Below are 13,171 nucleotides of genomic sequence, written 5' to 3' on the forward strand. Positions count from 1 at the left end.
TTAGTCATGAACTCCTGGCTTCAAGTAAGCCTCCCACTTCAGCCTCCCAAAGTGCTGGGATTATAGGCATAAGCCATTGCACCTGGCCCTGTTGTGAGAATTTAATAAGATAATGCACGTACGGCACCTAATATAATATGTAGCATACAGTAAGCTCTCAGCTTAAGCATAAATGTTAGCTCTTGATATGGTTTGGATTTATGTTCCCACCCAAATCTCACATTCGCCCCAGTGTTAGAAGTGGGGCCTGGTGGGAGGTGACTGGATCATGGGGGTGGATCCTTCATAAACGGTTTCACACCATCCCTTTGGTGCTGTTCTTGTGACAGAGTTCTCATGAGATCTGGCTGATCTCTCTTGCTCCTGCTCTGGCCATGTAAGATGTGCCTGCTTCCCCTTCTGCTATGATTGTAAGTTTCCTGAGGCCTCCCCAAAGGCAGAAGCTGGTATGCTGCCTGTGCAGCCAGCAGAACTATGAGCCAATTAAACCTCTTTTCTTATAAATTACCCAGTCTCAGGTATTTCTTTATAGCAGTGTGAGAATGGACTAATACAGCTCTTACTGCAGCAACTGGTAGAAACAAACACCTGGCTGTGAGTGAAGTTGTAGCTCTGCGTGTTCTTGGGAATACCAAGGGCCACATCGTGGGTGCAATCCCTCCCCTCAAGGCTTTTGTGCCCAAAGTGCACACAGAAGTAGAAAAAAAATTTTCTTAGGCTCAAGAAGTTGAGGACTGTGGTGGAATAGGATACTGCTATCCGAATACCCAGCATGCATTCCCGGCACCAAAGAGCAAGACTACTCAGGGATAACACTGAAATGTGCCAAGTCTTTGGGAAGAAAGCAAAAATGCCTCCTCTCCCTCCTCCCTGTTTTACAGCATCTCCATCAACTGATTTGATCTGGCAGGTTCCTTTCCATGGCAGCCAGACCCACAGGCCACCCAGACTCATGAACGATGGCCATGCTGGCTGCTCAGAGACTGGATCAGGAAGGCACTGACACAGCAGCTCCATTTCCTGAGCTACTTCCAAGAGCTGGAATGGGAAAGAAGTCATGTTCTGCTGTTTGTGGGGTGTGAACATCCTGTGCCAGAGATCACAGGACCTCCAGGCCAATGTCATGGCAACACACCAAATGACAGAAGTGTCCTATGTGCAATGGAAAGCTGCCTTATCCCACCAAATTGGTCATTTATTTATTTATTTATTTGAGAAGGAGTCTCACTGTCACCCAGGCTGGAGTGCAGTGCCGTGATCTTGGCTCACTGCAACCTCCATCTCCTGAGGTCCAGCGATTCTTGTGCCTCAGCCTCCTAAGTAGGTGGGATTACAGACATACGCCACCATGCCCAGCTAATTTTTATACTTTCAGTAGAGATGGGTTTTCGTCATGTTGGCCAGGTTGGTCTCGAACTCCTGACCTCTGGTAATCTGCCCACCTCAGCCTCCCAAAGTGATGGGATTACAGGCATGAGTAACCTCACCTGGCCTAATTGGCCTTTTAATAAGTCCTCTGACACCGCAAGCCTGGCAGTGCAGCCGCTGTGGGTATGGTCTTCTGGGTGTTCAAGTCGTAGGGGAGGGTACTATTAATTCCTAACCCTAAGAAGGCAGCATTAGATATGGTGAAAAAAGTCTTGGATTCAAATTGAACCTTTCCCATTTATTATCTATGTGACTGGGAAGTAAATCACTTAAGCTCACTTGGTCTGTTTCTTTATCCATAAGATGTAAATAGTAACAGCTACCTCAACCCTATGTTTTAAGATTATAATCAAGTAATGGATATGAAATGTACATAGAAGGTGTTTCCTAAATACTGGTTGAATCTGAATCTTGCATGGCATGTTCACTTCAGCTACTTCAGGATATAGTTGTCACAGTCTATGACATTAAGTAAGTGGGATAATGATCTGTATTTTAATAGGTCTCTGAGGGATATCCAAGAATTCTGAGATTGGAAAAGCAGGGTAGAGGAGGAGGAAAAAAATCACATATGCATAAGTTGAAGAAATTTAGAATGAAACTAGATTCCAAAAGAGTCACCAATAACAACTAACCAAGGAACCACTTCTGCCTTTTAAAAAAGAGCTGGTCAGGAGGCAAAAATCCCAGGCCACCATCGATTTGGATATATGACTGAATTTCTCATTTTCCTGAAGGCAGTGATATCTGCAGCCTGCATATGTGCCTGAGTTAATCAGAAGATTAATGAAGTGATTAACTCTGTAGAGGTGATTGTAGACATGATCAGCAGGCTACAAACATGTTTTACTACTCCTGCAAGTCTGCTTTTCATACTCTGTAGACAATGGTCCCGGTTAGGGGGAGATGAACAGAAAGAAAGAGAATCAGTCTGGTATTGATTTAGAATCCACTGTTAAGAATAAAAATAGATACAGTCCCAAGTATCTGAAAATGACAACTTCAGAGGCTTGGTCATTTTCAGGGTATTTTTAGTTTAGTTTAGTTTGTGAGACAGGGACTCACTCTGTTGCCCAGGCTGGAGTGTAGGCATGCAATCATGGCTCACTGCAGCCTTGAACCTCCAGGCTCAAGTGATCCTCCTACCTTAGCCTCCCGAGTAGGTGGGATGACAGGTGTGCGCCACCACACCCAGCCAATTTTCAAATATTTACTGTAGAGATGCGGCCTCGCTATGTTGCCTGGGCTGGTCTCAAACTACCGGGCTCAAGCGTTCCTCAAACCTCATCCTCGCAAAGTACTGGGATTATAGGTGTGAGTCACTGTGCCTAGCCAGGTTTTTTGTTTTTGTTTTCTTCATTTGGAGTGGTGCAGCCTCAATCCAAGCCTCATCTTTCCTGGTCATCTGTCACCTCCATGGGATCAGAGATCCCGGAGTCTGGCCATGGAGGGAATTGTAACATTTTTTTCAACAAAATTAAATGTCTTCTAAGACAAAATGAGAGCAGTAAGCATTATTCTTTGGCAACTCTAAGATCAAAAGTCTGCTGCAAACAGTGTCATTAGCTTGAACGTGCCCACTGTTTGCCAGGTTTTCAGTGAAAAGTCATCCCTGGTTTACCTACCTGTTCCCATGATCAATTTTGGCTGTGACTTTCTTCTTGAGCTCTGCCAGTTCGTCCTTGGGGAGCGTACCAGACAGGATCTGGGACCGCCACTCAATCAGGCTGTACGTCATCTGCTGCAGCTGGCGGAAGAGGGTGAGCTTGTTGTTCTAAGATGAGAAATAAGATGGAGAAAAGATTCTTAAAAAAAGGTGTGACAGAGGATGGGAACATCCTTAATTTATTCGTTTGTTTTTAACAGGAATATCAGACAGATGAGAGGGAACATCTTTTGGCCGATTCTTTTTATTTTATTTTTTTGAGATGGAATCTCACTCTGTCACCCAGGCTGGAGTGCAGTGGCACAATCTTGGCTCACTGCTATCTCTGCCTCTCGGGTTCAAGCGATTCTCCTGCCTCAGCCTCCCCAGTAGCTCGGATTATAGGTGTGTGCCACCACACCTGGCTATTTTTTGTATTTTTAGTAGAGATGGGGTCTCACCATGTTGGCCAGGCTGGTCTCAAACTCATGGTCTCAAGTGATGGCCACCCACCTCAGCCTCCAAAAGGGCTGGGATTATAGGCTTGAGCCACCATGCTGGCCTGGCCTTTTTTTTTTTTTTTTTTGAGATGGAGTCTTGCTCTGTTGCCCAGGCTGTAGTGCAGTGGCACGATCCCAGGTCACTGCAACCTCCACCTCCTAGGTTCAAGCAAGTCTCCTGCCTCAGCCTCCCAAGTTGCTGGAACTATAGGCGCATGCCACCACACCCAGCTAATTTTTGCATTTTTAGTAGAGACGGGGTTTCATCACGTGGGCCAGGCTGGTCTCAAACTCTGACCTCAAGTGATCTGCCCGCCTTGGCCTCCCAAAGTACTGGGATTACAGGCATGAACCACCGTCCCTGGCCTGATTCTTTATAAGGTGTTATTTAATCAATCAAGTCATACAGTAACCTGCATGCCTCCAGGGATTTTAAGAAAATATATTAATAGGAATGGCTTTGTCCTGAGCCATTTCTATACCCTCCCCTCTTGCAACTGTGGAAACCGGTGATTGTAGGGTGGACAGTGGGTCATACATCATAAACATATCAAATCTTCCATGTACCCTAAAACTCTAGCCATGTCCCTCCTGGGATTAAAGCCCTCCAGTGAGTTTCAATGTCCTCCAGACACAGTGGATCACACAAGAGATCCTTCTATATCTTGAATCTTCTGCACATTCCCAGCTGCATTTCATACCAGTCTCCACCCCAACAATCTACATTCCCTTCCATGCAAAGCCACATCCCTTTCTCTCCAAGGCTCCACATCCTCTCAATATGTTACTTCCTCTTTTGTCCTCTTTCTCCAAATCTACCCCCCACCCCCATCCTTTTCTGACTCACACTACACCCTCTGCCAACTGGTAATTCTGACTTCTTCAGTCTCAACTTAGATGTCTCTACCTTGAAACTTCAACTTCAGGTTAGCAGTCCCACCCACAGTGCCAAGAATTTGCTCCCATGATAGCACGGAGAACCCTGGATTACACTGGCTCATCTGCCTCCCTGTTTAGCTGGTAGGCCCTTATAGGACAGAGAGCCTGTTCATTTGTGTGTCCCTAGTATACAGGTGGTACAAGTAGGCACTCTAGCAAATGTACTGAGTGAATTATCAATGGAGAAATAATTATAATTTCAGAGATAATACTAAAAAATATAATTTTAAATATTAAAGTCCCCATTTCCCCAGACAATTGTTAGACCATTCACATATTAAACTGTTAATCTTGGTTTAACTAGTAACTCACTGTAACCAAACTAAATTACCTTACAACTAACTAATCATTTGTTTTTCAATCATTTTCAAATCAAATACTTGACATCTAAGCCATCACAACCTTCTAAATCAAGCTTGTCCAACCTGCGGCCCAATACAACTTCATAAACGCTCTTAAAACATCATCATATTTTTTTGCAATTTTTGTTTTTTAGCTCATCAGCGATCATTCGTGTTAGTGTATCTCATATGTGGCCCAAGACAATTCTTCTTCCAATGTGGCCTAGGGAAGCCAAAAGATTGGATACCCCTGATCTAAATGATTGACTGCTTCATTTTAATTTTTTTTAAGTCAATGAGCATCTACTATGTGCTGGAAATAAATTTTCTGCCCTCAAGGATCTAACATTCTAGAGAAGGAAAGACAGCAATAAGAAAGTAAATATATACGCTACATATTATATCATAACATATATACACACATGAGATAATTTCTGATGATGGAAAACGCAAGAAGAAGAATAAATAGGACAATATGATCTTGTGTATTTAGGGGAAGGATGTTACTTTAGGTACAGTGTTCAGAGAAAAGTCTTCTGCGTATCACTTTTGAGATGTTAGTTAAACAAAACCCTGTAGAACTCCACTCAATCCATATATACTATGAATCTTTCTTTCTTTCTTTTTTTGAAACGGAGTTTTGCTCTTGTTGCCCAGGCTGGAGTGCAATGGCACGATCACAGTTCACTGCAACCTCTGCCTCCCGGGTTCAAGCAATTCTCCTGCCTCAGTCTCCCAAGTAGCTGGGATTACAGGCATGCGCCACCACGCCCAGCTAATTTTGTATTTTTGGTAGAGATGGGGTTTTTCATGTTGGTCAGGCTGGTCTCGAACTCCCGACCTCAGGTGATCCACCCTCCTCAGCTTCCCAAAGTGTTGGGATTACAGGCGTGAGTCACTGCACCCGGCCCCATTTCTTTCTTCTTTATAGTTGAAAGTCATTATATAGTAATATAACCATATACTTCCGAAATTATAGGAAAACATTATTCTTATCTGCTATAAAAACAACGCACACGGGCTGGGCGTGGTGGCTCACGTCTGTAATCCCAGCACTTTGAGAGGCCGAGGCAAGAGGATCACTTGAGCCTCAGAGTTTGAGACCAGCCTGGGCAACACAGTGAGACCTTATTTCTGTAAAATAAACAAAAAACCCCCAAAAAACAATGCACACACAGAGAGAGATGTTGACACCTCTACAACAATCTTCTCTAGTGATGTCCTTCTATGACGATCCTAGGAACACAGATTCCTGGACCAGGTGTTGACTAGAAACAGGGCTGAAAACATCCAAAATCCTCATTAACAAAGAATAAACGAGGAGGAAAGAGGCCTCGGTGTAAAGTAGGGGGCAATGAACAAAACGGAGATTAGCAGAGTGTGAAGAAACCCTAACAGAAGTTCAAAGTTCTGTGGCAACACAAAGGAAAGAGATGAAGAACCCATTTATCTGTGATTGCAATATGCTCTGTTAACACCGCTGACCTTAAAAAACACAGAAGGCAAACCCTGTTTAAAATTTTGAAAGTACCTACATTTACTGCTTTTAGAAGTTTCTGAATTGCTTCTTCCTCATCCCCCAGTCCTTAGCAAAACATAAAAATGAAGCTTTTAAAGATACTATTTTTAATGAGCAAAGGTAAAACCCTGCTTTCTTCCTTCAATCCTATGTAAAATGTTTCCATTTCATTTTCTTCAAAAGTGGAAAAAGAAGTGAGAAATTAAGCCGATCAGTTTTTGCCTTTCAAAATTGCTAGGCAGAAAGAGACTCTTTTTTTCTTTCTTGCAACGCATTTGTCCACTCTTAGCTATTCAAAATGTTTTCTAATGTTAACATACTGCTTCTCATAATATGGTAAAGAAAGGGTTCAAAGGCTCCGGGGATCCTCTGTGTGAGACAGTGCTTTGTTTGGGGCACATGTGCACAAGTTCTTAGTCTCAATTATATTAGATGCTATTCGTGGCAATTTAATTATTGCCCATCCATACCAGCCTTGTCTGCCAAGTTCGTCCCCCAAGGAAGGATGAAGACAGTCATTCTTCTCTGATTCACTGTGCCAAGTGAATTCTAAATAGACAAGCTAGAACACACCAAAGGAAGCAATTTCCCCATTTACTTCAAGGAGATGGACTGTGTTGCTACATTCCTAAGAGCATTCTAAGCAAGATGTTTCACATAATAGCTGGTCCCTGACACTTCATGGGTTTTGCGGGAAGCATATGAGGACAGGTGAAGTGAAAACCAAACACTCACCAAAAGAGCATAGGCTGGCCGGGCGCAGTGGCTCACGCCTGTAATCCTAGCACTTTGGGAGGCGGAGGCAGGTGGATCACCTGAGGTCAGGAGTTCGAGACCAGCCTGGCCAACACGGTGAAACACTGTCTCTACTGAAAATACAGAAATTAACTGCGTGTGGTGGCAGGTACCTATAATCCCAGCTACTCGAGAGGCTGAGGCAGGAGAGGCTGAGGCAGGAGAGGCTGAGGCAGGAGAATTGCTTGAACCCGGGAGGCAGAGGTTGCCGCGAGCTGAGATCATGCCATTGCACTCTAGTCTGGGTGACAAGAGAGAAACTCCATCTCAAAAAAAAAAAAAAAAAAAAAAAAAAAAAAAAGAGCATGGGCTAAGCTCCTCTGAGGCTCTATTTTCTCCCCAGTTGCTCTCCTTCCAGATCTTTCTCTCCTGAATCCCATACTGCCTAGGCCCGCCTATTCTAGAAGCCTTCTCGGTTATCTCTCGTCATCACTCACTTCAGCCTTTTCTGCATTATCAGCTACTGTCACACCATCCAAGAATTTCTGTGACCATCTCCACAAAAGACATCACAATCCTGGAACACAATAGGGACTCAAAAACAAACTTCAATAGCTTAAATTTAAAATAACACTCTGTAATACTCTGCCTTCAATTTGAGTGAAGAATGGCTCCACAAAATAAAGCAATCTATATTTTTTTCAAGATAGCAAAGATATTCCTGCATTTGCTTAGAATTTCTCCCTCTTCTACTTGGAGATACCTGAGGCCTCACTTTTTGTAGTTTTAGTCCAAATATTTATAACATTTTTTTTTAATGGAGTCTCGCTCTGTCACCCAAGCTGGAGTGCAGTAGTGCAATCGTGGCTCATAGCAACATCCACCTCCAGGATTCAAACGATTCTCCTGTCTCAGCCTCCCAAGTAGCTGGGATCACAGGCATACACCAATACAAGGAGATAATTTTTGTATTTTTAGTAGTGACAGGGTTTCGCCATGTTGGCCAGGTTGGTCTCAAACTCCTGACCTCAGGTGATCCTCCCGTCTCGGCCTCCTGAGGTTTATAACTTTTTTTTTCTTTTTTTAGAATGTCTAGAGATAAATACGAAGTCACAAGAAAAAACAGCTTTGCCTTCAATACTCACAGGAAAGCAGGAGTCATTCATTGAGTATTATAGAAATTTGAGGGGCCATTTAGCTGATGGCCCACTGCACTGGGTGTCAGAAAGCCTGGACTCTATTCTTCATTTTCCCAAGGAATGCAGACCACAGGGCTGGGTAGAATGGTTCGTGCCTACAATCTTAGCACTTTGGGAGGCTGGGGTAGGAGGATTGCTTGAGCCTAGGAGTTTGAGACCCGCCTGGGCTAAAGACTCTGTCTCTACAAAATGGCAAGACTCTGTCTCTACAAAAAATAAAAAATTAGCCAGATGTGGTGGTGCACACCTGTGGTCCCAGCTACCGGGAAGGCTGAGGTGGGAGGATCGCTTGAGCCTGGGAGTTTGAGGCACCAGTGAACTGTGACTGCACCACTGCCCTCCTGCCTGGGTGGCAGAGCGAGAACCTATCTCTGAAAACAAAAAACACAACACAGAAAAACAATGCAGACCACAGTCAAAAACCCTTTCTCCGGTCTTCCACCATTTCATGTATGAAAGAATCGACATTCACTCTGTTCACCAACCTTTCATCTTCCATGCAGATTTTATGACTTAGAGGGAAACAGGCTTGGCTGAAAGTATGGGTGCCTGAAAGTATGGGCTGAAAGTATGGGCTACTCAAATTCTATCATTAACTTGCTATGTGGCTTTGGGCATGTTCCCTGTAGGGTAAACGCGCGTGTAAAATAAAGAGACTGGCACTAAAATCCATTCCCAAGGATAAGCCTCTTTGAGTCTGTGACTGAGACATTAAACTCAATTACTCCTCCCAGGCAGCTTCCTGATTAACTGCGTCTGACTCTGATCATCTCATTCGCTTGCACGCTCAGCTGGCGCTGAATCAAATTTTCCCAGTGCTGAGCTCTTTGCAATCAATCTCATGCCTTTTCCACGAAGCTATAACACCTGGGTCCAGATGGGGTTATAGCTTCGTGGTCCTTCTGTGTTGTTGAGCTACACTGACTCCAGGGACCCTGGGAAGAAGAGAATTCCCACCGCCCCAAACACGCTTCCTATCCATTCTAGTGCCTTTTCTCTCTGTCAGATAAAAGCGCAGTCTGACCAGCAAAGGTTTGATCTTTAAAGAAACCATTCAAGTTAAAGGCCATTTTTTGCCTCCTGAAGGAAAAGAAATCCTGACAGCCAGGCAACCAGGTCAGAGGAAATAAAAACTGGAAAAATACCCAAAGCACCTCCCATGTCTGGTGCCTGTCAGTCAGTCCCACGCCACATCTTGGCTCTCTTGTTAGAGCCACACTGAAGCAGGGCGTGCAACTCCCAGATAAGATGCCCTGACAAGAGGACAAAGTTTGCTATGGGAATTTTCTGTTCTTGGTAATAAGAAATAAGATGCTGGTTTCAAACCATGAGACCAGCTTAATTATGCTTCAGAGCTTACGTTCCAGCAGCCAGTAATAACCACCGGTTCAAAGAGATTAGAATCGAGCAGCTTTAAACTGCCTAGATATGCGATGATGGGAAGAAAGGGCCATTCAGTGTGTTCTGCAAGTTCCCCTGCCCCCCTCCCCATTATAGGCACTTTTTCTGCTCCTGATTTTTCCAGAACTATAGACAGCCACAGGGTTGTTTATTGCTGGCAAATTTTAAGTGAGGGGAGATCAAACTACATTTTAGCAATTAAATTCGCTTGATTGGCTCGGCATGGTGGCTCACACCTGTATCCCAGCACTTTGGGAGGCCAAGGCGGGCAGGTCACCTGAGATCAGGAGTTCAAGGCCAGCCTGGCCAACGTGGTGAAACCCCCTTCTCTGCTGAAAATACAAAAATTAGCCAGGTGTGGTGTAATTCCAGCTACTCTGGAGACTGAGGCATGAGAATCGCTTGAATCCAGGAGGCAGAGGTTGCAGTGAGCCAAGATCGCGCTACTGCACTCCAGCCTGGGTAAGAAGAGTGAAACTTCGTCTCAAAAAAAAAATAATAATAATAATAAATTCACTTGATTCAACCCTATGCCTTAACTACCTTCTATCACCAAAAATGATCTTCTATCTCTTTTCCATAAGGAGTAGGATTAGAGTCAGTCTTCCAAAGTTAGCCTGACTTACAAACAGCCTGACTGATCACAATTCACTGAACCCTTCCTCCCATGGGAATATGAGGACTAGCACGAAACTAAATCTTAGGGTGAGATGGTGCACAGCGTGTTTATGGCATCCAAATAGCTTGGAATTTCCAGGACAGTCCTGTATCTGAAACCTCTTGCCCTACTGTGTCCACGAATACACTGCAACTTTTCAGTTTCAAGATCAGATTTTTAGTTGAGAGAGTATGATCCTTTGACTTGAGATGTAGAATTGTTTATATTCAAAAAGTATAACTGAGTTGTTACTGAAAAGATAAAGTTAAACATTACACGAATCCGACCGTGTCTAAGTCACTGCATGGGCATCTGCCCTGATTCCACCTCAGCCATGTGGAAGCAGGGAGAGGTGTTGACAGAAAGGAAAACAGGCCAAAGATCAGCTCGCTGGATCTGCTTTCCAAGGCTGGGAAAAACAGCGGAGAACAGTGGATAGAAAATCTGAAGCCCACTGACCTGGTTAAGTCACTGCAGGGCTGGAGGGTGGCTAGACATTATCTACCCACCCCTTCTGCCTGAAGCTGGAAGACGAGGAATAACCACAGTAGGTGGGCAACTGCACCCTTACATGACGTCAAGGCAAATGTCACTAAATCTTCTAGTGTGATCCAGCTCTTCTCTTACACTTCTCATTATCAATCAGCTCTTTCTAGGAGCAGAGTTGTGAGGGGTTAGCCAGAGGCTGTGAGGTATTGACAGTGTGACAGGTACTACCCTGGAGTTTTATACAGATTATCCCGCTGAATTCTTACAGTAAATTTGCAAGGCACATAGCACAAAAAATCCCCACTTTAGAGAAGAAAAGAAAACTTAAGGAGATCAAGAGACTTGTCTTAGGCGGCAGGATCAGCTAGTAGCCTTCTGCATCCAAGTTCTTTCTGTTTTGGTTTGTTTATTTTCAGTAACTATCACTGGGTTTGTTATTTTTTCTGAATATAATAGTACATACCCAGTAAGGGAGAAGCCAGAACGTCAGAACTAGTCGGCCTGTCTGACTCCAATGTCCAAGGTCTTGGCACGTCACCAGGAGGCCTCCTTGATCACAATGTTCCCTCCTTTCCTGAACAACCACTGAAAACACACCCAGTGACCAGTTCCAACTGAGGCACAGCAGTATAGGGAAAGTCCACCAGAAACTGCTATCTATTTGCAGTTTCTCTGTATTTTGGAATGACGCGGGCCTCCTGGACTTGAATTTAAACCAAGCAGGTTCTCTATGTATGGTGACAAATTTAGCTTGGCTGCTGAGTGCTCAAGGCCACTCGTCCTAAGACGATTGTTTCAAAGGAAGCGGCCTTGAATAAGGGGCCATACAGAAGGGAGCTTCAGAGTCTCAGGCAGGCAGTCGGGTAAGAGGGAAGCTATGCCAAGGCTTCTCAGGAGGAGGGTGTCCAGATGGCTACTGTTTCCAGCTAAGATAACATCAAAAGCACATGCTCCCATTGGCGGAGTCCTTGACAGTCTGTCAGCAACATAGATCACAGCCACTCTCTCTTTCCATACTCTCACAGTTCTATGCGGTCAACAAGGCAGCTTTTACATCAACTTTTGCAGAGGAACAACATCCAGCAGACTTGAAGTGTTCAAGTGACTTGCCCAAGGCCACAGAACTGGTTAGAACAGGACCCGCACAGGATCTCCAGCTTCCCAATTCCTGGGCCAGTGTCTGTCTCCTAAAACCCACTTCCTCTCCTGAGCATAAGGCCAACACCCACTAGGGAAGATAATACAAGAGAAAACAGTAATAATATACCCAAGGAACAGAGGGGCCGTGGGAGGAGTCATCTCTTCTCTCCATTTTGGATAAGTGGGTTCACCTCTGTTCGGTGTACACACTCCCCTGCCCTTTAAGACATATTTATGATTATTCTACATGGTTACCGTATAACTGCTAAAAATAAATCACAGTTAGGCAAATATTTTTCCTTTCTAGAATAATCACCAGTGTCTACATGCCTGGGCTTAATCTGGTTAGTGGATTGCATTTTCCCCTCATATGAGACTGTGGATCCACAACGTACATTTCTGGTGAACTGAAACTGAAAAGAACAAGGACATGTACTATAGAAATGTGGGATTTCTAAGACATCACAGGTATCTTTTTTTTTTTTTGGAGAAAGGGTCTTACTCTGTCACGCAGGCTGGAAAGCAGTGGTACAATCATGGCTCACTGCAGCTTCTAACACCTGAGCTCAAGCAATCCTCCCACCTCAGCCTTCTGAGTAGCCTATAGATTACAGGTGTGGGCCACCGTGCCCAGCTAATTTTTGAATTTTTGTAGAGATAAGGTCTTGCTATGTCACCCAGGCTGGCTTCAAACTGCTGGAATCAAACAGTCTCCCAAGGCTTGACCTCCCAGAGGGATGGGATTACAGGCGTGAGCCACTATGCTGGCCACAAGTGTCTTTAAAGATATCAAACAGAGTTCCTGGTGTGGTAATCTACAGGGCGAAATGCAAGAGAGAAATAATACAAGTATTGCTACATACTAGTAAAATCTATATTTATCTTTATATGGACTAAAGGAACTTACAGAATCAGAAAGCGAAAACATCGATAAAAGCGTACAGTGGGTAAAAGGAGACGGGACATGAAAACCAGAGATTTGCGTTTTTCCTTGTTTCCTAGTGAAACATAATATTGAGGTTTGCTACTTTGATACAGAAATGTTTCAGTAAGAAGTTCAGAAATTCTGCCTGAAATGAACTGTCAATGCTTTAGGAAGGGACAGGGAAAAAAAAAAAAAAAGAGAAAGTCACAATTAATACTAGGATGGTGCAAAAATAATTGTGGGTTTTGCCAT

General features: G+C 44.0%; 1 protein-coding gene across 4 annotated transcripts in view; it reads right to left on the reverse strand.

The window, feature by feature from the left end:
• LOC105482043 (dedicator of cytokinesis 5) overlaps window positions 1-13,171 on the reverse strand; it is a 232,257-nt gene that overhangs the window by 125,926 nt on the left and 93,160 nt on the right. For 3 of the 4 annotated variants that reach the window (XM_071068478.1, XM_071068477.1, XM_071068476.1), the window contains exon 6: window positions 3,054-3,202. In XM_071068478.1, coding sequence (XP_070924579.1) covers window positions 3,054-3,202 — 149 coding nt within the window. Of the gene's footprint in view, window positions 1-3,053; window positions 3,203-13,171 lie in introns of those variants that run through there. The other variant, XM_071068479.1, reaches the window with a different exon arrangement.

Source organism: Macaca nemestrina, chromosome 8 (genome assembly GCF_043159975.1).
Source record: "Macaca nemestrina isolate mMacNem1 chromosome 8, mMacNem.hap1, whole genome shotgun sequence".
Classification (NCBI taxonomy): Eukaryota; Metazoa; Chordata; class Mammalia; order Primates; family Cercopithecidae; genus Macaca; species Macaca nemestrina.